The sequence below is a fragment of the Eriocheir sinensis genome, chromosome 12 (genome assembly GCF_024679095.1).
Source record: "Eriocheir sinensis breed Jianghai 21 chromosome 12, ASM2467909v1, whole genome shotgun sequence".
In the NCBI taxonomy this organism is placed as follows: domain Eukaryota; kingdom Metazoa; phylum Arthropoda; class Malacostraca; order Decapoda; family Varunidae; genus Eriocheir; species Eriocheir sinensis.
Genome location: NC_066520.1, coordinates 2648684 through 2673702, shown reverse-complemented (window position 1 = coordinate 2673702; position 25019 = coordinate 2648684). Strand labels below are relative to the sequence as shown.

The 25019-nt window shown below is 40.1% G+C and overlaps 2 protein-coding genes across 8 annotated transcripts in view; one reads left to right on the top strand and one right to left on the bottom strand.

Annotated features, from left to right (window-relative positions):
* Nucleotides 1-24814, top strand: part of LOC126997302 (uncharacterized) — a 173270-nt gene extending 148456 nt beyond the window's left edge. For 4 of the 6 annotated variants that reach the window (XM_050858302.1, XM_050858301.1, XM_050858305.1 and 1 more), the window contains 3 exons: nucleotides 2384-2596; nucleotides 7782-7952; nucleotides 24477-24814. In XM_050858302.1, coding sequence (XP_050714259.1) covers nucleotides 2384-2596; nucleotides 7782-7952; nucleotides 24477-24529 — 437 coding nt within the window. In that variant the 3' untranslated portion in view covers nucleotides 24530-24814. Of the gene's footprint in view, nucleotides 1-2383; nucleotides 2597-2832; nucleotides 5098-7781; nucleotides 7953-24476 lie in introns of those variants that run through there. The other 2 variants (XM_050858304.1, XM_050858303.1) reach the window with 2 other exon arrangements.
* Nucleotides 9498-17946, bottom strand: LOC126997303 (piggyBac transposable element-derived protein 3-like). 2 transcript variants are annotated; one of them, XM_050858307.1, is made up of 3 exons: nucleotides 13385-17946; nucleotides 12814-12990; nucleotides 9498-12590 (listed from the first exon to the last, which is right to left on the bottom strand). In XM_050858307.1, exons 1-3 carry the CDS (start codon nucleotides 13398-13400, stop codon nucleotides 10837-10839), a joined length of 1947 nt encoding a protein of 648 aa, XP_050714264.1. In that variant the 5' UTR covers nucleotides 13401-17946; the 3' UTR covers nucleotides 9498-10836. The 2 variants fall into 2 exon arrangements, with proteins under 2 accessions (XP_050714264.1, XP_050714265.1); XM_050858308.1 differs by having other exon boundaries at nucleotides 12814-17946.
* Nucleotides 24815-25019: the final 205 nt, after the last annotated feature.

Here is a 25019-nt window from a genome sequence, read left to right as displayed (position 1 = left end):
CCAGGATGAGCTGACGGACTGAGGCAGGAGTGTCATTTCTCAGTCTTATTACCATGGCCTGGGTTTGTCAGGACTTCTCTCTCTCTCTCTCTCTCACCATAGCCACAATGTTTTGAGGAAAGCGTCCAGTGTGATACTTAGAGAAAATAAGGTTTTGTTCTACCATCTCGATCAAATAAATAAAATGTATTTCTAAGGTATTTCTAAGCATTGTTATATAGTTTTACATACACATAAATCACAAATTAAATATGGACTGTAATAATTTAACACTCACTCTGGTTGGTTGTGGTGAGTGTGAGTGCGTAGGCAGTGGTGGTTGGCAGGGGAGTGGTGTTTTTGTGGTAGTTATTGGTCGGAAACTATGAAAAAATGCAATGTGATGAGTATGATAGTTTGGCAACACTGCACATCAGTGTTTACCGTCTTCCACCCAGCCATCAAATATTAGTGAATTCTCGTCTCTCCCCTTTGTGTTAATATTCACATGTATATCCATATACATCCAGTATATTATTAATTAATTTGAGTGTTTACTGGGCTCTTGGAAGGTCCATTTGTTGCTGTTCCCGGCGGTACGCACGTCCAAACTTATACCCGTTACCCCTCTGCCGGTCTCCGCCATGTCTGTTAACTCCTCAAAGCAGTAGCCTCGAGTCTCTTAGAAGAACCAGTTCTGGCAGGTCCCAGTAAGTATCAAGGATTTTAAATATATAATATTGGGATTTAGGGCCATTTTCACAGTCACTTTTCTTTGTTTTGATCGTTACCAATGAACGGCGATCGCTGCTAAACTATTTCCACTCGAAACTGGACGATGGGGTAGTGGCGGCTGCGTGGTTAGCCCCGCACCTTGCCACACACACTCAACCCCTCTCGTTTCCTCTGCAGCCACCACTACCCCATCGGCCACTTTCACGTGGAAATACTGTAGCGGTGATCGTCGCTCATAGGTAACGATCAAAACAAACAAAAGTGACTGTGAAAGCGGCACTTATTAAGGATCAGACCGCTTATACGCGAGTTTTCATTCATGTTCGGTGGGAGTGTCGCTATTACCCTACTCGTGTATAAACGAATCCACGAATGGTAAGGGTGCGAATGGCGGGGGGGCATCTGTATATATATAATATGGTATGGTATGGCACCCATCTTGTATATCAGCCCCCCCCCCCCTTCACCTGGAGCTGGATCCGCCACTGTTCCCGTCCTCTACTACCCTGTCCCCCCATTCCTCCTCCCTTACCTCCCTCTCTTCCTGCCCCAGTCCTCCTTTATTTTCTTTGTATCTCACAAGTTATTAGTTAGTCAATGGATAGCCAGGATAGGCACTGAAGTATTTATTATATTGACTAGTGACTACCGCTACTGCAGTACCGCACACCGCGTACCGCACTGGGAAAGAAAAAAAATGGGACCGCACTACCGCAACCGCACTACTCCGGAAAAAGTACCACACTACCACAACCACACTACTGATTTTTCAGTACCGCGCCCACCTCTGATCAATGATAAGACCAAACCTTGAATAGGCTGCAGTTGTGTGGTCACCTCACAAAAAGGATATCAGAAAGTTGAAAAGGATACAGAGAATTGCAACTAAAATGGTCTCAGAACTTTCGAATATGACATGAAGACAGATCGAAGGAGATGGACTTGACATTGGAACAAAGAAGGGAGAGAGGAGATCTGATTACGCTGTATAAGTTTGTAAATAAGTTTGATGTGCTGGATAGAGATGATCTCTTCTCAACTGTAAGAATGCAGGGGCTGAGAGGACATAGGAAGAAACTTAACATAGGAACCTGTTTGAGTGACTTGAAAAAGTATAGTTTTCCACATAGCAGTGTTAACATATGGAACAGCTTGCGGGAAGAGGTGGTGGAGGCAAGCAGTGTCCACCAAATGAAGGAAAGGCTGGATGAATGTAGATATGGAGACGGGACTATTAGAGCTTAGCTCGGGCCCGGTAGACTACAAATAGGTAAATACACACACACACACACACACATACATACACACAGAGCAGAGCCAGATACTTTGTGTTCAACTGAAACAAAATTGAGTAGAGACATACATCCGATGCTCGAAGATATGTTGGTCAGTATGAAGAAAAGATGAAAAAAGAAATAGTTGGAGTAATGATAATGATAATGAGAAAATGATGGCGAAGGGAGGGAAAAATGGGAATGGAAAAGCTGAGGTGATGAATGTAAAACTGCCATTTCTATTTTCATAATTTATGTATTTATTTTTCATAATGAATTTGTCTCAGCCTCTTCTTTATTATTTCTTTACTTGCCTTGTCTGTTTTATAAGTGAATTTTATTATAATGACAGTGTGAGGATGAAAATACAATGATAACATTTGATTACCTTACAGGTGCTTGTCTGATTGGCCAGCTCTGCAAGAAAGTGAAGAAGCTTTGTGTTGGTGATTTAGGAACACTGAGAGTTTTGCTGGACCTGACATGGGGTGTAGTGAAGGTTGCACCAGCCTCATCATGCCTCAGCTCTCCTTGTCCTTGTTCCTCACAGCTTCTTGGAACATTCCTTTGGCACATGTATCAAGTGCTAGAATCATATCATCTTCCAGGTATGGTTGCTTAAAAGATATAGTTTACTTTACATATTTTAGATGGCCTCTTTTTTCTTGTACATAATAGAACTTGATCTGACAGTAGGTATATCTCTCTCAATTTGTTATATTTTCACCCTTCATTTATTTTCTGTGGTAGAGGCTGCTCTTTCTAGCTGAGGAGGGCAGTGTCCTTAGCTCTCCTGAGCTGCTTCTCTCTTTTTCTCTCCTGGTTACTGCTTCTTTCTTTATAGGTGGCTGGGGGATTTACCCCCTCAGGGGTCCTGAATTCCTTCCCATGGCTATCAGTTAATCCAGCCCCTCATCGGGGTTGGTTGGGAATGGGCATGGAACCCCTCACCAGAAAACTTCATAACCAAACACAAGTAAAAAAGTAAAGGTCTGGATTGCAGCTCATTTCAACCCTGATCTGATTCTGCCCGGAGGGCCTGACCATACAGCAGATTTCCTTGATGCATCCTCATCAGGCAAGCCTGACATGAGTGATGGGTGCAGGGCAAAACCTTCTGGAGCCCTGAATATTAAGGGGGGTTGTAAAATCTCAAATCCCATGTTAAATTCCTTATGTTCTAAGCGTATCTTCTCCCTTATTTACCAGCCGATTTCTTTCATTCAAAAAGCATTTTAATCAGGAAGGATGGAAGATTAACGCTTGCTATTGGTAAGTTTTATACAATAGTAAAAAATATTTTTTAAAGTTTGATGAAATAATAAAAAAAGAATTGACATATTTTTCAAAAATCTAAATCAACTTCAAACAATAGTTCCGATAGCAAACCCTATTCCTGACACATATTTTCATAAGCTGCAGTAGGAGATATGTGTATAACAAGAAGTGCAATGGAGGAGATATTTTTTAAAGTGCAAAATCATGGTTTTAAGATATCAAGCAATGAAGTTGAAATATTTTTTGTATTTCACCTATTCCAACTAGGGACTTGAAATCCACAGGATGCATACATTAGCATATGAAGAAAAAAGCAGACATGGTTTCCTTAACTTACTTTCATTGGATGCTTTGTTTACCCATTGTTACGTCTTTTTTACGAGGTCACAAATGCATGTGCTCGAATTTGCCATATTTCAAAGTAAAAACCAGTGTTCTACTGTGTAAAATCAATAAAATATAATTCAAAAGACATCTGAGGCTGATACATGAGTGTTTTGTTGGATTTATGAAAAATATAATATATAAATTGATTTTTCACAGTTAATACAAAAATATATTAGTGACTACTAAAATTTCCCATTTTCTTGACTAGTGGTGTGAGAGAACCTAAGGGTATCATGACAGACCATGAAAAAAAAATCCTAAAATTAAAAAGGGGTGAAAACATGGATTGTAAGCTAATGGCGCTGCGCGGAAGCTCATTGCAGGACGTTGCATTGCATTGCAGTGCATGTTGCATACCACTATTATTTTTTCATCATATTCATTCATATACCAAAAGAAAGGAGAACATTCGCAGAATTTTATAAGCCAAAAAAAAAAATAATAATAAAATAAAATAAAAAATTTCAGGCCTACCATTTACTACCCTCCCTTAAAGGAGGAAGGCTTCTCTGACCCCTCCTTTTGTTTGGGGTATGGCCAGGGAGATGCAGACGCAGCACCCACCCCCAGAACCAGGCCCAGAGTTAACCTTCAATTCAGAGGGCTCTGCATGCAGGCTCCTGGAATGTCCTGAGCCTCTCAGAGGATCACTGATTGCTGGACCTATTAAATTATTCTTATACAGTCGGCCCTCGATTTAACGGATTAAAAGGGGGGAAGGGTGGTCCATTGCTTGAAAAAGTCCATTGCTTGAAAATACTTACATACGATAAATACCGGTATACAATAAAATTACTGTTAAAAAAAACGTAAAATGATACAGACAAACCTAATAATAAACGTAGGTATATAGTTCTTTTATTGTGTATGTTGTCTGTTTAGGTGGCGTTCATAACTCGTCCCGTTCAAGCTCTCTCTGTCCGAGCTCCGCAAGAGGACCAATAAAACAAACCGCACTTCTTCTTTTGATCTGTTCTGCGTTAGTGCCATAAGACAGGCACAGCCTAACTAGCTCCATAGAACACTCCAGAAGGGGGCATATTGTTTACGCATATGGGTAAAATTCTACAAGTGTGCTAGTCTTGCATGGGCAGACGAAACATTTTTTTTTCTATAGTTTTCAGTGTGTTATGAAATAATGTGATAATTGTTTCTGTCACAAATCATTAAATACTGACTTTTCAATGGCTGTTGCACCCACCGCTGCCCGCTGACGCAAAACAACTCACAGAGAGAGGTTCAAAATGCATACTGTCTATTCATTTCACTCACTGCTCACACTCGGAAGTGGACACACTAATTGAACAAAACCAGGTAAATTAATGTTTTTCCTGCTATGTATTCCCCCCGTACGCATGCGTGGTGGACAGCAGTGTGACTTGTTTTTGCAAGGAGATATTTCTCGCAACACAGGTCCACACACACAGAACAACTAAAGTAAGAGAAGTAGAAGAATGTAAGGATATATATATATATATATATATATATATATATATATATATATATATATATATATATATATATATATATATATATATATATATATATACAGTAAAACCCCGATTATCCGAAAGCGGTTTATCCGAAAAACCGGATTATCCGAAATTGATCTGGATAATGCTATTAAAATTTTTTTTTTTTATACTAAAACGTTATAAAACATCAAAAATAAATAAAAGTAACTACATATGTACTATATTAACACATTTAAAATTGATAAGAACAGTTAAAATGAATATTTTAACCGAAATAGCTTGTAACGAATAGATCAATGTATAAGACAAAAACCATTAAACAAACTCTCAACCACACAACGTCCGCACTTCGCCCAGCAAGGACGTAGGTGCGTGAAACGAACAAACTACTGCACGACTACTCTCACACGTACTCTCAAGACAACGACACAAACACGACTCCCTCTCCACTCCATGCCACATTCCCCTTCCAACATACGAGTTTGCGATAATATGAGTCATCATACTGTGTCTCCACCTGCACGATGCATCAAGGTCACACTTGCAAGCTTGCACAACCATTCACAATTGCACTCTGCAACATTCACAATTCAGATCTGCAACGCTCACAAGTATCAACATACACTGGTCCAGACAAGGAGACACACAGACAAACATACAATAAAACATTTACATCACATGTTTTAAGCGTACTACTTTGTTTAGCGTAGTGTGTGTTTGTTTGGTTTCATTGTTTACATCGTCAGTCGGCGGCAGTCGCAACGCCACAATGCCGACGATCAAACTGGCGGCGATCAAAATGGCGGCCATAAATCCGGATTATCCGAAAAATCGGCTTATCCGAAAGAGGCTTCCCCCCTTCCATTTCGGATAATCGGGGTTTTACTGTATATATATATATATATATATATATATATATATATATATATATATATATATATATATATATATATATATATAAAGAAAAACAAAAATGAAGAAGAAAGAAATGGAATGAACTTCTGGCAGAGGCAAAAGAAAGGAATAATGCAAGATCTGAAGAGGAAAAAAAAGAGGTATTTTTTTGGAGAATTCTGAGAGAACGGGTGAAGAAGTGGTACATAAGGGAAAAGCCGAAAGAGACTAGAAGCGAGACAAGATTGTAACAAATAAGGGATTAAGTGTGATGTATATGAATGTAGACGGGATAATATCTAGTAAACTGGAATTACAAGACGACTTGAAGGAGAAAGAGCCCTAGATTGTATGCTTAACCCCTCAGCGACGCAAAAGTTTTCTTGGGTGATCTCCCATTATGCAAAAGTTATAAAAAAATACACCTCAAAACTGAGAAAAGGTCATAAAAGATATTTTATAGAAAAATTTCTGGCGCACCCTGCTGTGAAATCCGTTTCTTCCTATTACACCTCTTTTCCCTCCCTGCCTTCCCATTTTTATGCTACTGTATCTGCATGGCTCCAGCCAACCTCAGCAATGAAGAAAAGGCCAGAATTTTGGCATGGAAGACTGAAAATGTGCCAACAAAAGAAATTTCCAGATGACAGGCGACACGAAAGCACCATTCGCCACCTAATTGCAGCCGCTCGCACCCTCCCTCCAGATACCATACCGCTAAGAAAACCAGCATCTGGGAGGCCAAGAAAGACATCCAAGGTGACTGATATCCTCATGAAGCGTGAGGTTATGAAGGATCCGTGGATTACAGCTTGTGAAATGAAGAAGTTGCACCCAGATCTGTTAGGAGATGTCTCAGAGCGAACCATCCAGGAACAGCTACAAAAGGAGGTTGATCTACCAACATTCAGGCTGTCCAACAAACCCCTTCTTATAAAGCAGATGAGAAAGAAGAGACTTGCATTTGCACACAAATACAAGGAGTGGACTCCAGAGCAATGGAGGAACGTGCTTTTTAGCGATGAAAGCAGCTTCAGATGCATCAGAACATGGCCAGGGAAAGTGAGACATCCTGAAAAATCCAACCGCTACTTGCCTCAGTACACAAGTAAAACCGTGAAACACCCTCCAAGCATAATGGTGTGAGGTGCATTTAGTGGTGATGGGGGGCATGGAGGGTTGTATTTCCTTCTTAAGGATAAACGATGACAAGTGAACACTACATCCAAGTGCTGGAGGATAATATGCTGCCTTTCTATGAAGTACATGGCTGTAACATGTTCATGCATGATGGCGCTCCATGTCATCAAGCCAAAAAAGTTACGCAGTGGCTGAAAAACCACAAAATTCAGGTTCTTGACTGGCCAGGGAACTCGACAGCCCTCAACCCCATAGAGAACTGCTGGAGTTACATCAACAATCGCCTTGCAGGCCGCAACACGTCATCCATTCAGCGCCTCATTAGTGAGATAAAAAATTGTGGTGCTGTGGTATGGACAAGGAATACTTCAAATATCTTGCTGAATCAATGCCTAAATGTCTCAAAGTGGTCATCAAAGTCAAAGGCAATATGACAAAATATTAAATAAATGACAAAAATTGAATTATCTCTTTTATTAACCTTCACAAATGACAAATATGATGAAACCTTCAAGAAAAAACAGGGGGTGCGCAATACTTTCCGCGGACACTTTAGATGGCAGTTAAGAATTAAATAATTTTCAACAGTCATTTTAATTATTTCCTTTTTCTTCCACAGCTAATAAGAGAAAGATGTGCAGTGTTGTGGTGTCATGTATTCATGTGTTACACCACTGGTCTGTCGCTGACCCAGATTGGTGGGATAAGGTATCTCACTTTTCCCAGTACCCAGTCCTTATGGTCACAATTGCTGCCAAGGCCGAAGACATGAAGCTTAAAAGAGATACAGGTAAGCTGTCATCAGCTCTTATTCTTTTGTTTTCTTCAGAGGAGAATGGAAAAGCAGGATTTGAAGTAAATCTACATTATCTCTAGTAGTAAGATAAATATCTGGGAGACTCAGAAGGAAATGGCAATACTATAGTATGTAAATGTGTGGTGTAACTTGTAATGGAAATGAAGAACAGTAGATTTGTGTGGAAGTTTGTAAGGCAGAATGTATGAACCAGAGTTGTCCTTGTTTGAGTCATGGTAACCTAAACCTTCAGTGTGATGTGTAACCTAATAATTTTTTTAAAATGATTTTGTCCTCATATCCAATATTCAATATCTGTGACAGCTAGTTTGTAAATGTGCAGTGTAGCTCAGTTTATGTAGTGATATTTACCATTACAAATCTGATTGAATAATTATTTTCATATTTTTTCCACCACTTCGCAATTATATTGAAAGAGATAGCTGTCCTTAACCCAGTAGCAGCGGGGATCATGTTTCTTAATGGTCCCTCTAAGCGAGAAAAATGAGAAAAAATCACCCCTCACACAAACCATTTCATAATATATATCAAATAATTTGTGATCAGATTATGTATCATCTATTTTCGGGGGTTTATATCATGGCACAAATTTGGCCCGTCGCTGCTACACGATAAAGCCACAAATTTGGCCCGTCGCTGCTACCGGGTTAAGATTTGTCGTATTTTGATTTTATGAAAAAAAATATGATTGTGATGTGAAGTGAAACTAGATGACTGAAATTCTCAGCCTGAATGAAATTGCTCTTTAATATTACAGTTAAAGTCCAATATAATCCAAACACAGATAATGCAAAAATCCCAATATAGGAAATCCCCGATATACGAAAAAGCGGTACGAAAAAAATAATATATATAAAAAAAAATAAAATAAATTTCGAACATACCTCGCCATTTGACAAAATAAAAAAAAAGTCCGCAGTTTTCCCTGTTTTCGATGTCTATATTGTCATCGTCTGGCGCCGTCAACAGCCTCTCACAGCCACACTTTTTCGCCTCCAAGTCCAGTGCAGTGATCCTCCATGTCCAGTCCCACACTCACTTACATCACTTAGCCTTTGTGTGAACCAACAGCCGACAGCCGAGCCACATCCCAGCCAGTGTGGAGGGTGCCAAGGGTGATGGAGGGTGGGGGAGGGGAGTGGGTGAAATGGTGGTGTACTTTGGCGGTGTACTGTTTGTACGTGTTTGAGCCTTTCACAGCTGAGGCTGGCAACAGTAAGTGATGGTGATGAGTGAGTTAGTGATGAGTCAGTAAGAGTTAGTGCAGATATGTAACAGTAAAGGAATATAAGTAAACAGGAAAGGAACAGTAAATTTACAATTGTTTTTAATTATTTATGAGCCTTGTAGCTTTTTGTATTGTTAGTAATATATTTTTTATAAATTTTTTTTTTTTTTTTTTTTTTTTTTTTTTTTTTTTTTTTTGGCTATTTGGAATAAATATTCCTAATGATCGGATATCTGAAAATGCTTCATTTAAAAATATTTCGAAACCTTTAAAGGTAAGTATATATAGTCTGAATTTTCTAATGTGGCTGACAAACATTCCAAAAGTGAAATATAATGGATAAAATAAATGAGGTGCCATATGTGCAAAGCAGCGCCAAACGGCAGGGACGAAAAACAGGGGACTCAGAGAGATTTGAATTTAGTCTTGATGTTGACAGCTGAATATTTGCTGTAATTTGGTGAAAAGGCGAGGACCTTCTGCAACGCCATTGGGAAGACAGGTGAACTGATAGATTTTTCCTTGCCATTTAAAGCACAGAAACCTTTGCTGCTCTTCCGCTATAGTGACAGAATAGTATGCATGTCTAAGATCGACAGAGGCCATATAAGCATCTTTATTAATAAGCCAAATCGCTTGCTCAAAGTTTTCCATCTTGAAGTGTTTGTAAGGAATGTGCTGATTAAGTTTCTCCAGATTAAGGATCAATCTAAACCCTCCATCCTTCTTATGCAAGAAAATGGGGGAAAGGATTTGCCCTTCCTGTCTGTGGGTTTCCTTAATCACCTTGAGCTCTAGCAGTTTCACAATTTCCTGACAAATAATAGACTGTTCTTCTTCACTAAAAACATACTCAATATCCTCAGCAAACAAGGGACCAATGTCAGCTACAGAAACGTCAAGATGGCAATGGGCAACAATGTCCAGAATAATAGCGTCACTTGTTATTGTATGCCACTCATTCACAAAGTATTGAAGTCTGCCAGCTTCAAATGTATGACCCACCTGATTTATTGCCGGGGATTGCTGCGTCCCCGGCCTCGCGAGTTTTTTGCCTCCGAGCCCTGCCGTGAGTAGGGCTGCCGGTGATCACTCCGGTGTCCATATGTCCGCTGTCCATAAGGGTGGAACCTGGATGCCAATCCTTTGTAGGGAAACTTTCCGAAGGAGCCTCTGACCTTCCCCGCACCAAATTTCCAAGTGGGTAGCGGTTTCTTCATAATGATCTTGTTCTTCAGCTTCTCAGAGTCCTCTGTGTTCTTGGCAGATTGGGACACGTCATCACCAAACAAAAATCTAGTCATAGGCACCTTGTCGGAGCACGGGTGAGAGTACCTCTGATTAATCTCGTGCTTGATGACGAAACGACGGGCCAGATTGTTCCTATGGTTGGCATGACCAAGCAATGCCAGAGCACCATTCAGCATGCCTACTTAACCCTATATGGACCACAAACACTTTCCTTGGTTAGAAAAAACACAAATGTGCAAATGTTATCAGTTTCCATAATGTAAACAAGACAAAAATTTCTCCTTTTTTTTCATCAAGATTAGAGAGAGAGAGAGAGAGAGAGAGAGAGAGAGAGAGAGAGAGAGAGAGAGAGAGAGAGAGAGAGAGAGAGAGATTGTCTTAGGTGTGGAATTGCAGGAAGCAATTATTTTTGTCATTTAGGCACAAGTTGACATTGCATTTGATGCACCTGATGTTTGTGCGACCCTTACATCCAAGTCGCTTGCAGTACAAGCGAGGATTTTTTACCTCTGGAAAATGACCTATTTTGTCCAGTCTCAGATCATTCTGTGGTCTGACTTGACTCAACTGTTTGCGTTTTTTCTGTGGTTTATCATCCGTCGTCGGACTTGAGGATGGACGACCTCTTTTAGGGACATACTTCCCGGCTTTGATGAGTGACTCAGAAAGAGACATCCTGAAAGAGAGTAGGGAATGCCTTTTCTCCAGTGGGATCTTATTCTTCTCGTAGTCCCTTCGATACATCAACCAAGCCTGATTGATAGTCATGTCAATCATATGAAAAACAAGTTTATGGTAGTACTTCTTCGATCGCACTGGTATTCTGTACAATGACAGAAGGCAATCAGCCAGATCCACACCACCCATGTTCTTGTTGTACAACTTGACTATATTTGGTTGTGGGATCTCTATTACTTTCTTCATTGTTTTGTCATACCGTTGTGCAGTATGAGATGGATGACTGTTAGCAAAGGTGGACAGCAAGGTCACGCCTTTATTATCCAACCATTTGACTACTGTCACTTCTCTGTCATCACCAGACGACTTCCATTCCTCATGTGTGCCTCTACCTTTCTTCTTCATGTCAGCATCTGAAGATAATTTTAGCCCTGGAAGCCGGCATGGCCTAACTGTCCCACAACACCAGATGCCTCTATCAGCCAGATGTTTTACAAGTGGAGCTGAAGTGAACCAATTGTCAAAATAAAGGACATGGTTGCTATTGTTTCGTATTGTCTCAGCCAAGTGCAACACTATGTTTGAAGATGCACCAAGGTCTGGAATACCTTTTTTATTCAAAGGTTGAATAGAGCCTGTGTAAGGAATGAAGTCATGAATGAGACCCCCACTGTCTGCAAGTACAAAGATCTTGAAGCCCCATTTCTTGGGCTTCATAGGAAGGTACTGCTTCAGCTGATGCCTTCCTTTGAAGGGCACCATCTGCTCATCAATGCAGATATTTTGTTGCATGGGAAGTTTCTGAAACTCCTTCCTCAAATGATCTAACATTGGTCTGACTTTGAAAAGCTTGTCATTGTTTATATCATCATTATTATCCCGAATATGTAAGTTTGATTTTATAGTCTCCCACCTGTTTCTGCTCATGACCATTGCTGTATAGTCTCTATACCTTCCAAATAGCTCTCCAGACCAGTGCAAGCGTGTTTGGGGAGTTCTGATTATGGTGAAATGAATGAGTAATCCAAGCCATTGCTCCAGCTCATCCCTAGTAAGGTTCAGTGGTTTGTTTACATTTTTTTGTGAAGCATAGAGATTAGACTGGTAGACTATACTATCTAAGAATTCTGGTGTGAAAAACTTTTTGAAATACCATACTGGGTTTCCTAAATATGCATCAGAGTCACTATTGTTTGAGACTTCAGCATCACTAGGGATGAATGTTGGCATTGGAGAAGGGGATCCGTCTGATACTTTGTTCCACAGCAGGCGTCTTGAGGGCTTGGATGCTTGTGCTCTAGTGCCCGTAGTGTGTGAGGAAGTTGGTGGAAGAGTAGAAGGATCCTGAATAACCTCTAAATCTTCAACTTGCAGAACAATAGTCTCGTCAGTGATGCTTTCATTACCAATCCTGTCTTCTGGCATGGCTTGATCTCTTTCTCCACCTGCTGCATCTGTGAAACAGTAAAATAAGGTACTACAGGGAGTGTCTTGGATGCAAAACTACGACAATCCATGACATGAAATTTCTCAGGTAGAATTCATACGGATAGGTGAATCAAAATTACAATTACATAGCATTGTCATAGTTGCATTAGTCGTGCCCAAAACAGAAGGACACAGGTAGCATGTTCCTCACACACACACACACACACACACACACATACTTTTACTTACCGAGATCGATGTCACCTGTCTCAGGTGACTCGAATTCAGCATCACCCATGTCCCCATCAGACTCGTCTGAAGATTCATCACTAAGCCCATTATCTTGTTCAATTGGCACAATTCCCGTGTTTTCTCTACATAGCTCCCTGTTTCTGACTCTTGTGTAAAACAGCGATGCATTTATTCCTGGAAATATAAGCAGAAACGATAACACTAGGAACAAATCATGCAAGAAAACTCACTACATTCCTACTTCAGTGTACCATTACATAATTATAAATATATCAAAGAAAACGGATAAGTTTGAGCGTAAACTATTATAAAATAAAAAGAAACTGAACAGGACTCGTAACCTGGCCCACAGGTAAGACTATATAAACACACTACATCCCCTGTTATCAGGAATCATATCCTCACATATCACATGTCAGTATCCATGTGACTAATATGACGAATTCGTCACCATTATATAATTGCTCAAGAAATCATAGTTTCAACACAAAACGATAAACCAAATTATTTCTAATCATCTAGAACTATTTGTGATTCAGAAAAAAAATATAAAGGACCATTCACATACCTAATAACTCATCCATGATCGAAAATGTGAGGAGAAACTCTTCACCTTCTCATCTTGTTTTGTGTCCATCAGCTGACTGAGGTTTGGCGCCCAAATGCAGAGCCAATCAGTTACCAAGTGTTATTTTTTTAAAGAGGGAGACTAGACTAATTCGTCAGACCTGCCACAGAAACAACTACAGCAATTCTCTCCAGTGCTGAGTCAATAGAAAGTTACATGACGAATTCGTCATGCTGGGCAATATAGGGTTAATGGGCCACATCTGGACGGCCATCCTGGGCAATCCTATCCAGCACTGTGAGGGACTTAGTCAGAATAGTGGCAGCTTTGATGATGTCCTTGCTTACCTCTTTCATGCGAAAATCCCCCTTTTTGGCATCTGCCTTCAGCGCATCCAAAACTTGCGAGTTACAATCTACAGGAGCCAAAGCGTGACAGTTACCAGGCCTCCTGGCAGAGTCATCATCCAAAATCTCCTTGTACTCCTCGTCTCGCAAGCCGTTGTCGAACACATGGTTCACCATGTCTGCGACCTGCTTGTCAATGTCAACAGAAACATCGTCCACAGGTCCATAAGTCTTGGCGCACTGCAGGAGGACACTACCTGGCACAATGTCATCTTGAGAGTCATCGTCATCACTAGACACATGATGGTCAGGCGACTTAAACCCAGAAAACCCCGCGGCCGAACCAGAACAAGGCACCTCCACGGGCGTGTTTACACTGTCAAGGGTGGCAGCGACATCAGCGCCCCCGCCAGTAGCCCCGCTGCTCTCCTTCAACTTCTCCACATCGCCCCGCAAGGCAAGCAAAGTGTCCATCAGCAGCTTCCAATCCAGAGCACTAGTTTCCTCCCGTGAGGTGGAAGGCAGAGAGAGGTTAGGTGGAGGGGCAGATTCGCCTCCACTGCCAGTCACGTGATCCCGGGCATGCTGTCGGCTCTTTCGAGAACAATCCCGGTGGGAAGAGTCGCTCCTGGACGCAGATGAGCCTCCCATATGCGAGGATTCTTTCCTCACATCCTTGCTATGGCCAGGGGTTACCTCCATGCCCGACAGCCGAGTACTGTGGGCACCGCTCGGGACATCAGACATGGCGGCGTGAGGTGGAGTCCTCGAGTCAGCTCAGCAGCAGGTAGGGAGTCGTAAACTCCACATATGCACCCGGATGGGCACTCACCAGTCCTCGAGGCAGCTCACCAGCAGGCAGGGAGTCGTAAACTCCACGTGTGCACCAGGATGGGCACTCACCTGCCCCTACACGGGTAATGGGTGGTGTTGCAGCCAGCTCCTAAATGGATAACAGGCTGTGGCGAAGCCTTGCCGCTCCAAAAAGGATAACGGGATGAAGGCCGCCAACTCTTGACTCAGGGTAGATGAACAGCGGGAGCAGCACATCTGGTCAGCGTGAAAACGACTCAGCAACTGGTGGTGTGAGGCAGCAAAGCGTATCTCATGGGGAAGCGCCCTCTAGCAGAATAGTGATTTGCTGACGTAAAATCAGGAATGAGGACTACAGGAAAGAATGGTTTAACTTTAATAAGGCAAATTTTGAACAACTTGGGAAACACTTTGAGGAAGCACAATGGGATACTTATTTTGAGGCTGATAATGTGGAGGAAAAATGGGCGATCTTTCTACGGATTTACAACGAAGGAGTGGAAAAGTGGGTACCAAGGATGGAAGAAGGCTAGAAATCAAGAGAAGAGTGGTATAATAGAAAGTGAGTAGATGCCAAGCAGGATAAGGAGAAGACATGGAACAAATGGAGAAAAAATAGGTGGATGGATCTATTGAATGAGTACAAAAGGAAGAGGAATGCTTATGTCAAAGTAAGAAGAGAAGAAAAAAGGAATTTTGAGAAAAATATTGTAGATAAGTGCAAAGACCAGCCAAAACTGTTTTATAAGTTCATAAATGGAACGTTGAAAAATAGAGATGAGATTCAGAAAGTTAAAGTTAATGGTGAAACTTTTGATGGTATAAGTGAAATAGTAGAAGTGATGAATAACAGTTTCCAAACAGTATTCACAAGGGAGAGTGAGTTTAAAGGTGTAGATGCAGTCTGGAGAGAATACAAACATCAGCAGATGAAGTTAGAAAATTATTGGAAGAATTGGATGTGAGGAAATCAGCAGGACCGGATGGTATATCAAATTGGGTGCTAAAAGAGTGTAACCAGCAAATAGCTGAAAAGTTGAGCAACTTGATTAATGTCTCACTAGCACAAGGGAAGGTACCAAGAGACTGGAAGAGTGCTAACATCATCCCAATACATAAAGGAGGAAGTAAGGAAGACCCATTGAACTATAGGCCAATGTCATTAACAAGTGTAGTAGCAAAGATGTGTGAGAAAATTATAAAAAACAGATGGATGGAGTATTTAGAAGAAAACAGTGTATTAACAAATAGCCAATTTGGATTCAGAGGAGGACGGTCTTGTGTAACTAATCTGATGAGCTTCTATTCAAGAGTAATTGATATAATACAGGAAAGGGACAGTTGGGCAGATTGTGTGTATCAGGACTTAAAGAAGGCATTTGATAAAGTACCACACAAGTGATTAATATGGAAACTTGATCATGTTGGAGGTCTGGGTGGTTCAATGTTGGATTGGATTATGGACTTTTTGACGAAGAGAGAAATGAGAACAGTAATTAGGAATAATAAATCAAGCTGGATGGAAGTGACTAGTGGAGTCCCCCAAGGATCAGTGCTGGCTCCGATTATGTTTGTAATATATATTAATGACATGACAGAAGGGGTGACAAGCCATATGAATATGTTTGCTGATGATGCTAAAATAATGAGGAGGGTGGCTAATGAAGAAGACTGTGTAACCCTGAGCCAGGATCTCGATAGAATAAGCGAATGGTCACCCAAATGGGAAATGACATTCAATACAGAGAAGTGTAACGTGATGGAGTTTGGTTAGAGCAGTAGACGAATATCGGGGAACTACTCTCTGAGTAATGAAAGAATCATGAAAAAAAATGAAGAAAAAGATCTGGGAGTGATCATAACAGACAAGTTATCCTTTGGAAAACATATAGACCGGATAACTGGGGAAACATACAATCTTCTTTGAAACATAAAAGCAGCATTCACATATTTAGATGAAGGAATGGTGAAGAAACCAATAACATCGATGATACGTCCAAGACTGGAATATGCAGCATTAGTGTGGTCACCTAGATTGAAGAAAGAAATTAGAAAGTTGGAAAGAATACAGTGACTAAATTACCAGAAACTCTGAGAGAACATACTTATGAAGAAAGACTGGAGAAATTGGGACTAACAACACTGGAGAGAAGAAGAGAGAGAGAGAGGGGACCTAATAGCATTGTACAGATACAAGAGGGATTGCAGAAATTGGACAGGGAAGACCTAGTGGTACTTGACAGAAGTGTGACAAGAGGCAATGGTAAGAAATTGAAGAAGAGCGACTGTAGGAGAGACATCAAGAAATACAGTTTTCCATACAGAAGCATAACATCGTGGAACGGACTTGACGAGGAGACTGTGTGTGCAAAAACGATTCATGAATTTAAAGCCAAACTGGATAATAAGTGTTATAGAGACGGGACAGCACGAGCCTAGTACGGCTCTTTTCCTGTATTTCACAACTAGGTAAATACACACACACACACACACACACACACACACACACATGGGAAGTGAGATAATATGCAGAGGAGTGGAAGAAAAAGACTTGGGAGTGACTGTCTCAGAAAACATGTCACTGGACAAACACATCAACAGGATAATGGGACAAACTATGAATTTGCTGAGGAACATAAGGATGGCATTCATGTATTTGGACGAGGAGATGATGAAGAAAATAATAGTTACAATGATAAGGCCAAGGTTGGAGTATGCAGCAGTGGTCTGGTCTCCTCACGAAAAGAACATAAGAAAGCTGGAAAGAGTGCAGAGTGGCAGCTAAGATGGTACCAGAACTTAGAAATCGGACTTAAGAGGAGAGACTCAATAGCATGGGGCTCACAACCCTGGGGAGAAGAAGAAAAAGAGGAAACCTGATAGCGGTGTACAGGGTGGCGAGCGGAGGGGAGCATTTGGACAGAGAGGACCTGTGTGTGTGGAACGAGAGAGAAACGAGAGAACATGGAAAGAAGTTGAGGGCGACCACATGTAGGCGAGATGTGAAAAAGTTTAGCTTCCCAAACAGAAGCATTGAGCTTTGGAATAGGCTGGAGGAGGAAGCGGTTTGTGCAAGAAACATTCATGATTTTAAGGAAAAGTTGGACAAGAGCGGATATGGAGACGGGACAGCGCGAGTGTAGCTCTTTTCCCGTATATCACAAATAGGTAAATACACACACTAGTGTTTTCCAGCACGGGAGGGGATATTGTTTTATTCTTTCATAGGAAAAACATTCATGAGTCCAGTACAGCACTCTGTTTTGTAATAAGTGAAGTGAAGGACCAATAAATATCCTTCATGGGTAAATTTACGGGAAATAGCATCATGCTATTTTTAAAACAAAACTGTTTTGATGTGCATGTGCAGTTCCGTAATTCTAGCAGATTTTTTTGGGGGGGGAGAGAGAGCACCATAAGTTCATAAGGGGGGGGCAGGGGGAGCGAAGTGAGCAAAGCCATGCTGTCGGGGGATGCGTGAGAACAGCTCTGTTTATCAACAAGTCATTCGCTTTTGAGCATGTGCAGATCACAGAAGGATAGCCAGGAACAAGGAGATAGCCAGGAACATGACAACCCTGCCTCACTCTCTGAAACCATTGTCATAATTTATATAAAAAAAGTGGCATTAGCTGATAACGCTTTGTGCACTTAGAATGAAACATGGTTGTGCGTGTGCAACCAGAACTGCGCAGTGAGTGAATCTACCAAATAACCCTTTTGTTTACCATTTCAAAGCCACAGCCAGGCCCACCGAGAGGGGGGGGGGTCTACCGGTGCATTTCACCGGGGCCCAGCCGGTCTTGGGGGGGGCCCATTGGTCTTGGGGGGGGGGCATAATTGTGTTCGAAAAAACATGCATTATTATTATTATTATTATTATTATTATTATTATTATTATTATTATCAGCCAAATCTGCACTGGCATCAGCTGCAGGAAAATGGGGAAAATTGTATAATCGAATCCCAGAACATGAAAAAAGCAATGGTCATAGGGGATGTTATATACCTAGCTTGGCGTGAATTAGAAAGACGCTTGTCATCTGACAGAGGTGTTGATAATAATATCGTGGAGGCATCAATTGAAACAGAATCTGTCAAGTGGTATAACATTATGAAGAGAATCATTGATGTTATACTAATCCTGGGAGAACGTGGGCTTGCTTTTCGGGGTAGTTCCCAACGTATTGGTGACACAAGCAACGGAAATTTTCTGGGGCTAATAGAGTTGTTGTCTCACTGGGATCCAGTGTAAAAGAAACATGTGTTACAAGTGAAAGAGTCACAAGTAAAAGGCAAATGCCTGCAAGTACATTACCTTTCTGCTGATTCTCAGGAAGAGTTAATTGGAGAGTGTTTCAATCTTCTAAAACAGACAGACTGCAAAGTACTTTGCAGTAATAGTTGATGCCACGCCAGATTCATCACATGTTGAGCAAACAACACTCTTGGTGCGCTATATAATCCAGAATGAATCTCAGTTTGATATTGTGGAAAGATTCCTCAAATTTGTAGACTGTAGTGACAAAAGCAGACATGAAATAGCTCAGATGATTGTTGCCACACTGCAGGAGCATGATATTCCACTCTCTGATTGTCGAGCACAGGCCTATGACAATGGAGCAAACATGGCTGGAAAATATAATGGTGCAAAAGCAAAAATACTTTAACAATGTCCAGAAGCTATATTTTCACCATGTGGTTGCCATACACTCAACTTGTGTGGAAATGATGCTGCTGTAGGCATTCCTGAAGCCATCACGTACTTTGGAACTGTACAAACTGTTTACAACTTGTTTAGCTCCAGCCCAAGGCGATGGGAAATTTTACTGAATCGCATTGGCTGCTCTCTTCATGGCATATCTGGCACACGATGGTCTGCTCGTGTTGAGAGTGTGAAACCCATTGTAGCTCACCTACCTGGAATCAAATTAGCACTGGAAGACCTCTTAGAATTGAACCTAACTGCCAAAACAAGAACTGAAATTAATGGACCTCTGACTTATGTTACATCCTTCATTTGTGTGATTATGTCTGTCATATGGTACAAAGTCTTAGTTCCAATTGACTTCTGTAATAAAGTTATTTAAGCCAGAGATGCAACACTGGATGTTGAAGTGTCAAACATAAAGGGATTGATTGTAGAACTGACAAATCTTCGAATTAACTGGAAATCTATGTGGAAAGAATCAAAGCTGGTTGCCTCAAACCTGGATATCGAAGTGAAACTGTATCGCAGAATTGGAACTAAGAGCAAAAGAAAATTTCATGCTGACGTTGATGTCACAACAGATGCAGAATTGTCAGAAATAAATGAAGCAGATGAGTCACCAGAAGAAGCATATTTTAGAAAGTCTGTTTTTTATGTATTATTGGATAATGTAATTGGTAGATTGAGTGTTAGATTCAGAGCTGCTATGGATATTTCTGAAAACTTCAGTTTCTCTGGCAGTATCTAAGTCTACCAGAAGAGGAGCTGGAACTGAAATCAAAATCATTAGCAGATAAGTATCCTGCAGATATCAGCCACGATATTGTATTGGAAATGAGGCACTTACCAACAGTACATCGGTCAAATTTTGGGCAGGACCAACTAAGCCCATTGCAGCTTTTGAAGTACAGGTAACTCTCGATTTACGCGAGTATTGTGTCCTTGAAGAGGTCGCGTAAATCAAAAACAATATAAATCAAACAAGAGGTAGGTTTGTACCTTTATTGCCTACTGTATCACTCTGACTCCTCTCCCTCTTGTGGTTCCTCCTCTGGCTGCCCATCCCCTCGTGGTAGCACAGCAGCAAGGGTGTTGTTGTTGTTGAGTAGTGTGGCAGCGTGGGTACTGTATTGTTGTTCAAGTGGTGCGCGAGAAGAACTGAGCTCAGCTGTGTGGCCGCGGCGCCGTGTGAGTCCAGCTGCGTGAGACATCTGGTGGCCACTCCATAAAATATCGCGTATAAGTGGAAAAAAAAATCAAATTAAACATTTATTTGGATTTTGGACCCTGCGTTATTTCAAAAACGCGTAAACGAAACTCGCTTAAATCAAGAGTTACCTGTACTTAACAAAGTACAGACTGGAAGGACTCTTCCCAAATGTATCTGTTTGCCTTCGCATTTTTCTAACAATTCCTGCCACTAGCGCCTCTGCAGAACGATCATTCAGCAAACTCAAGCTGATAAAAAATTTCTACGAATAACATTGTCACAAGAACGACTTGTGGGCTTGGCCAGACTCAGTATTGAGTCTCAACTTGCAAGATCTCTTGATTTTGATGCTGTGATTCGTAATTTTGCCAAGAGGAAAGCACGGAAAGCACCGCTGTTTGTAAAATGAGTGGTGTGTCGCTTGTATGTATTCTGTATCATATGTAAACTTTATGTAGTATTTGTACTGTTACTGTGTCATGAATATCAACTTAGTGCCTGTGCCCTGGTTATTGCTGTTGTTTTAGATGTAGTATCATCATCACTAGTATGTCTTACCACTCTAGTGAATGGAATTATTTCTGATTAACAATGCAATGCACTATAATGTTCTTTTAAGTTCTATTATTATCACTTAAGTGTTTTGGGTTGTTTTCTTGTATATCTATAATTATCACATAATGTACTATATGACTTCTTACTCTAGTCACGAGTCTAGTGGATGAAACTAATTCTGGTCATGGTCAAAAATGCAGTACAATGTTGTTCTAAGTTCCATTATTATCAGAATAGTGCTTAATTGTTTTCTTGTGCCTCTATAATTATTACACATATGTATATGAGTGACATGACTTAATAATCACTCTAGTCAATTCAATAAACTCTGGTCAACTGTGCAGTACAATGTATCTTTATTTTTTTATTATTTTTTTTACAGCAAAGGAGACAGCTCAAGGGCTTAAAAAAAAAACCAATAATGAAAAAAAAAAGCCCAGTACTTACTGCCCCTAAAAAGATTAGAGAAAAGTGGCCGAAATATATATAATATATATTTATTGTTTGTTTATTTCTATAATTATTATACACATATGTATTTGACTGAATACTCTAATGGGTGAAATTAATTTTGGTCAACAGTGCAGACAGTGGCACAATACAATGTATCTAAAAAATATTATCAATATAGTGTTTTGTTGTTTTCTGAAATTTTTACTATTTATTGTAGGCCAGACACAATTCACACGGTTTTGGTGACACGCAGCATACAGCTGTTTGTTATATGGGTGTGGTTGTGTGGTTTTCAAACAATGAAAATGGTGGTCGGGCTGGTGTTGCGTGAAATATCTCCTAGTACATACTGATGATGCACAGCTTCTGATATCATAATTAGCATATTATTTTCACTATCACTTGTAGGTTATGACAGACAACTATAGAAGACACAATTCACGCGGTTCTGGTGACATGCGGCATGCCGCTGTTTGTTGTATTAGTGTGGTTGTGTGGTTTTCAAACAATGCAAATGGCAGCCGGGCTGGTGTTGCGTGAAATAACTCCTCATACAAGACTCATGATGTACAGTTTCTGATGTCATTTTTACCCCATTATTCTCATTAATATTAATAATTAATAATGAACACATGGATATTTCTTTCCAATATGATTTTTTATGTAGCTTAACCCATAATAGCGTCCAGGCTGAAGGGACTATTATCTGCCCCTACACTTTTGTGGTGATGCTGATAGATTTTTTTTAAAATAAAAGTTTCAATGCAATGCGGCATGGCAATTTCAATAAACAATAATTTATTTTGTTTTTTTTTCGCCCTTCCTCCTCCCACGATTAAATAAATAAATTGTGTGTCCGCAGACATAGGATATGATATATGTGTGGGGGAAGGTTTTTTTTTGGCAAGCGCAGCTTCGGATGGCGACTCACTCCGCCACGCGCCCCCTTCCCGGGAATTCCGATCAAATTCCCGTCAAGTTAATGCTCGAATTGGCAACAGTGCACCTTAGTCATACAAAACAAAGCAAATGGTGGCCAGGTCATGTCGGCACCCGACGGAAAAGCGGGATAACAGCAAGGCATGGGCGATCCTCCAACAATTTCATTTTTGTATAGTAGTTATTTGATCGCCCTGTATTCTATGGTAACATATTATAAGACAGTTATGGACTACGAAGGATCATAAACAATAATAAAGGTAAGTTTGCAGTTGTTATTGGACAAGACAAAAAAAAAAGACCCTTAAAACACCCCAAAGAAGAAAAAAAATCAATAAAAATTTGTACCTTTGCCGTATAACGTGCAGGGGTAAACTTTCAGGCATTTTTTATGTGTAAAAGGTCCGCGTTATATGCCGCAAAATACGGTACTGTATATGACTTATTACTCGTGGATGAAATTAGTTTTGCTCAAAAGTGCAGTACAGTGTATCTCTAAGGTATTACCATTACCAATTTAGTGTTTGGTTTTATGTTTTCTAGTATTTCCATAATTATTACACATATGTAGCTACAGGATATGTCTTATCACTATGGTGGATAAAATAAAATCTGGTCAACAGTACAGTACAGTGTATCTCGAGTTATCTATTTAGTATTTGGTTATTGCTTTTCTTGTATCTTTGGTGCAAATAATTAAACATAAATTCATAATTTACATGTCATCGTTCTAGTACATCATCATTCAAAGGTCTATAGTATTTGAAAGCTGTGGAAGCAATATGGAAATTGTTACATGCGTATAGCATACACCCCCCACCCCCCGCCTTTACCTTTACCTACAGAAAGGGGGAGGGAGGGCCCAAACTAGTCCTGCACTGGCACTTTTAATTTTTCTTGGCGGCCCTGGCCACAGCTGCTCTGGGTAAGAGCACTGTTAACTTTTCAACCAACAGTGGAACACTTCGAACACAGAGAAGGGCAGAAAGTAATATACGGTATCATAGTCATAATTGTGCAGCCACAGTTATGATCACTGATAAACTGATGATACTTTCTGCTCTTCTCTGTGTTTGAGCTGCCACTGGCAGCTCAAACACTGAGATTTTTTTTCTTCTAAATACCATATATCTTGCCAAATCATAGGTGCATCTTATATGGCGGGAAATACAGTATATTTTACAGAGTGGGGAAACTGCCAGAAACAATACCTTGCCTTGTAGTAGTTTGGTCACTTAGCAATGAGGAAGAGTTGAATGGCAAATAGGATGCAAAAAAAGAATGTAAATGCCACAGATGAAAAAGGAAGTTCCCGGTACTCTGGTTGGACAGAATGTTGGAAAGTGAAAAAAAATGGAAGGATTTTGTGACTTGCAATTTGGCTCATTATCCAACTAACTATCAGTGATTCCACCTTTAGTTGAGCAGTCATAGCATTGTGCTCACAACAGAGTGAGTGTTGTTGAATATGATTTCAAAATGCAGCTTATATATAAATTTATTTACACCTCTTATATCAGATCTTTCTCATTGCTTCTCATAATATGCATCTGGAACAGTGAGATTAACTGCAAAGTTATTCCATATAAATGATGTAGTATACCTAGCAAGTTGAGAAACCTTTATATTTATTTCCACAAGGGATGAGGCTGTTTTATTTTCATTTTACATTAACAAATCTACTCATATGCTTGTTGATAATGCTACCTTTAATTCGGTCAGGAAAATGTGACTACTAACACGCAAATAGGGAGATGAATTTATGTATGAGTCACTATTCAGGTGAGGTATTGAGTTCTGTGAATTGAAAAAATACATTTTCTCACTCAAGAGTAATATATCATTATTATAGTCATACAGGAGAGAGAGAACTTGAATGATCACTGAGGAGTGTAAGAACATAAGCAACTGTCAGCTTCTGATGTAGCCGCTTGCTTGGAGGAATGGCATGGATCAGTCATTGGAGGAAATGTGACATAAAGTAGGATATTAATTATGCTTACCATGTGGTGTGGGAATAGTTTTCATAAACTGAATTGTAATCCTGGTTTCTTTTCCTTACAGTTGACCTGCTGTGTGACTTGTATGAGTTTGAAGAAGGAACTTTTGAAAGATGATGAAAAATCAACCACTACAACAGTTCATAGTTTCCTGTCAGTGCATCAAAAGGACGTTATATAGTGTTCATTATTGAATGTAAGATTATAGCATCTATATTGATATTCCTAACAGACCAAAACTTTCAGTAGTACTAAGAACTGACCCTTGAAAAATTTGTAGAAATTTGCATTTTCCACATTTATTGTAGTTTCCATTATCTTATTACAGAATTTATAAACAAAATGAATGGCTTTGATTTTTAAATGATGTTTTTTATATCTAAATAATACAATCCAATATTATTGCAAGTGTTTATTTTTTCACAATTTACACATCTTTGCTTTTTATACACATTAGGCTACAGTATATTATATTCATGATATTATAGATTTTGTTCAAATTTATGCCCAATGAAATGAAGGGGTAAGGAGTCATTTGCATTTAGTCACATGTTTTTTTCAATCTCGGGAATAGTTTAAAGCACCTTTTTAATAAAAGTCAGCTTAA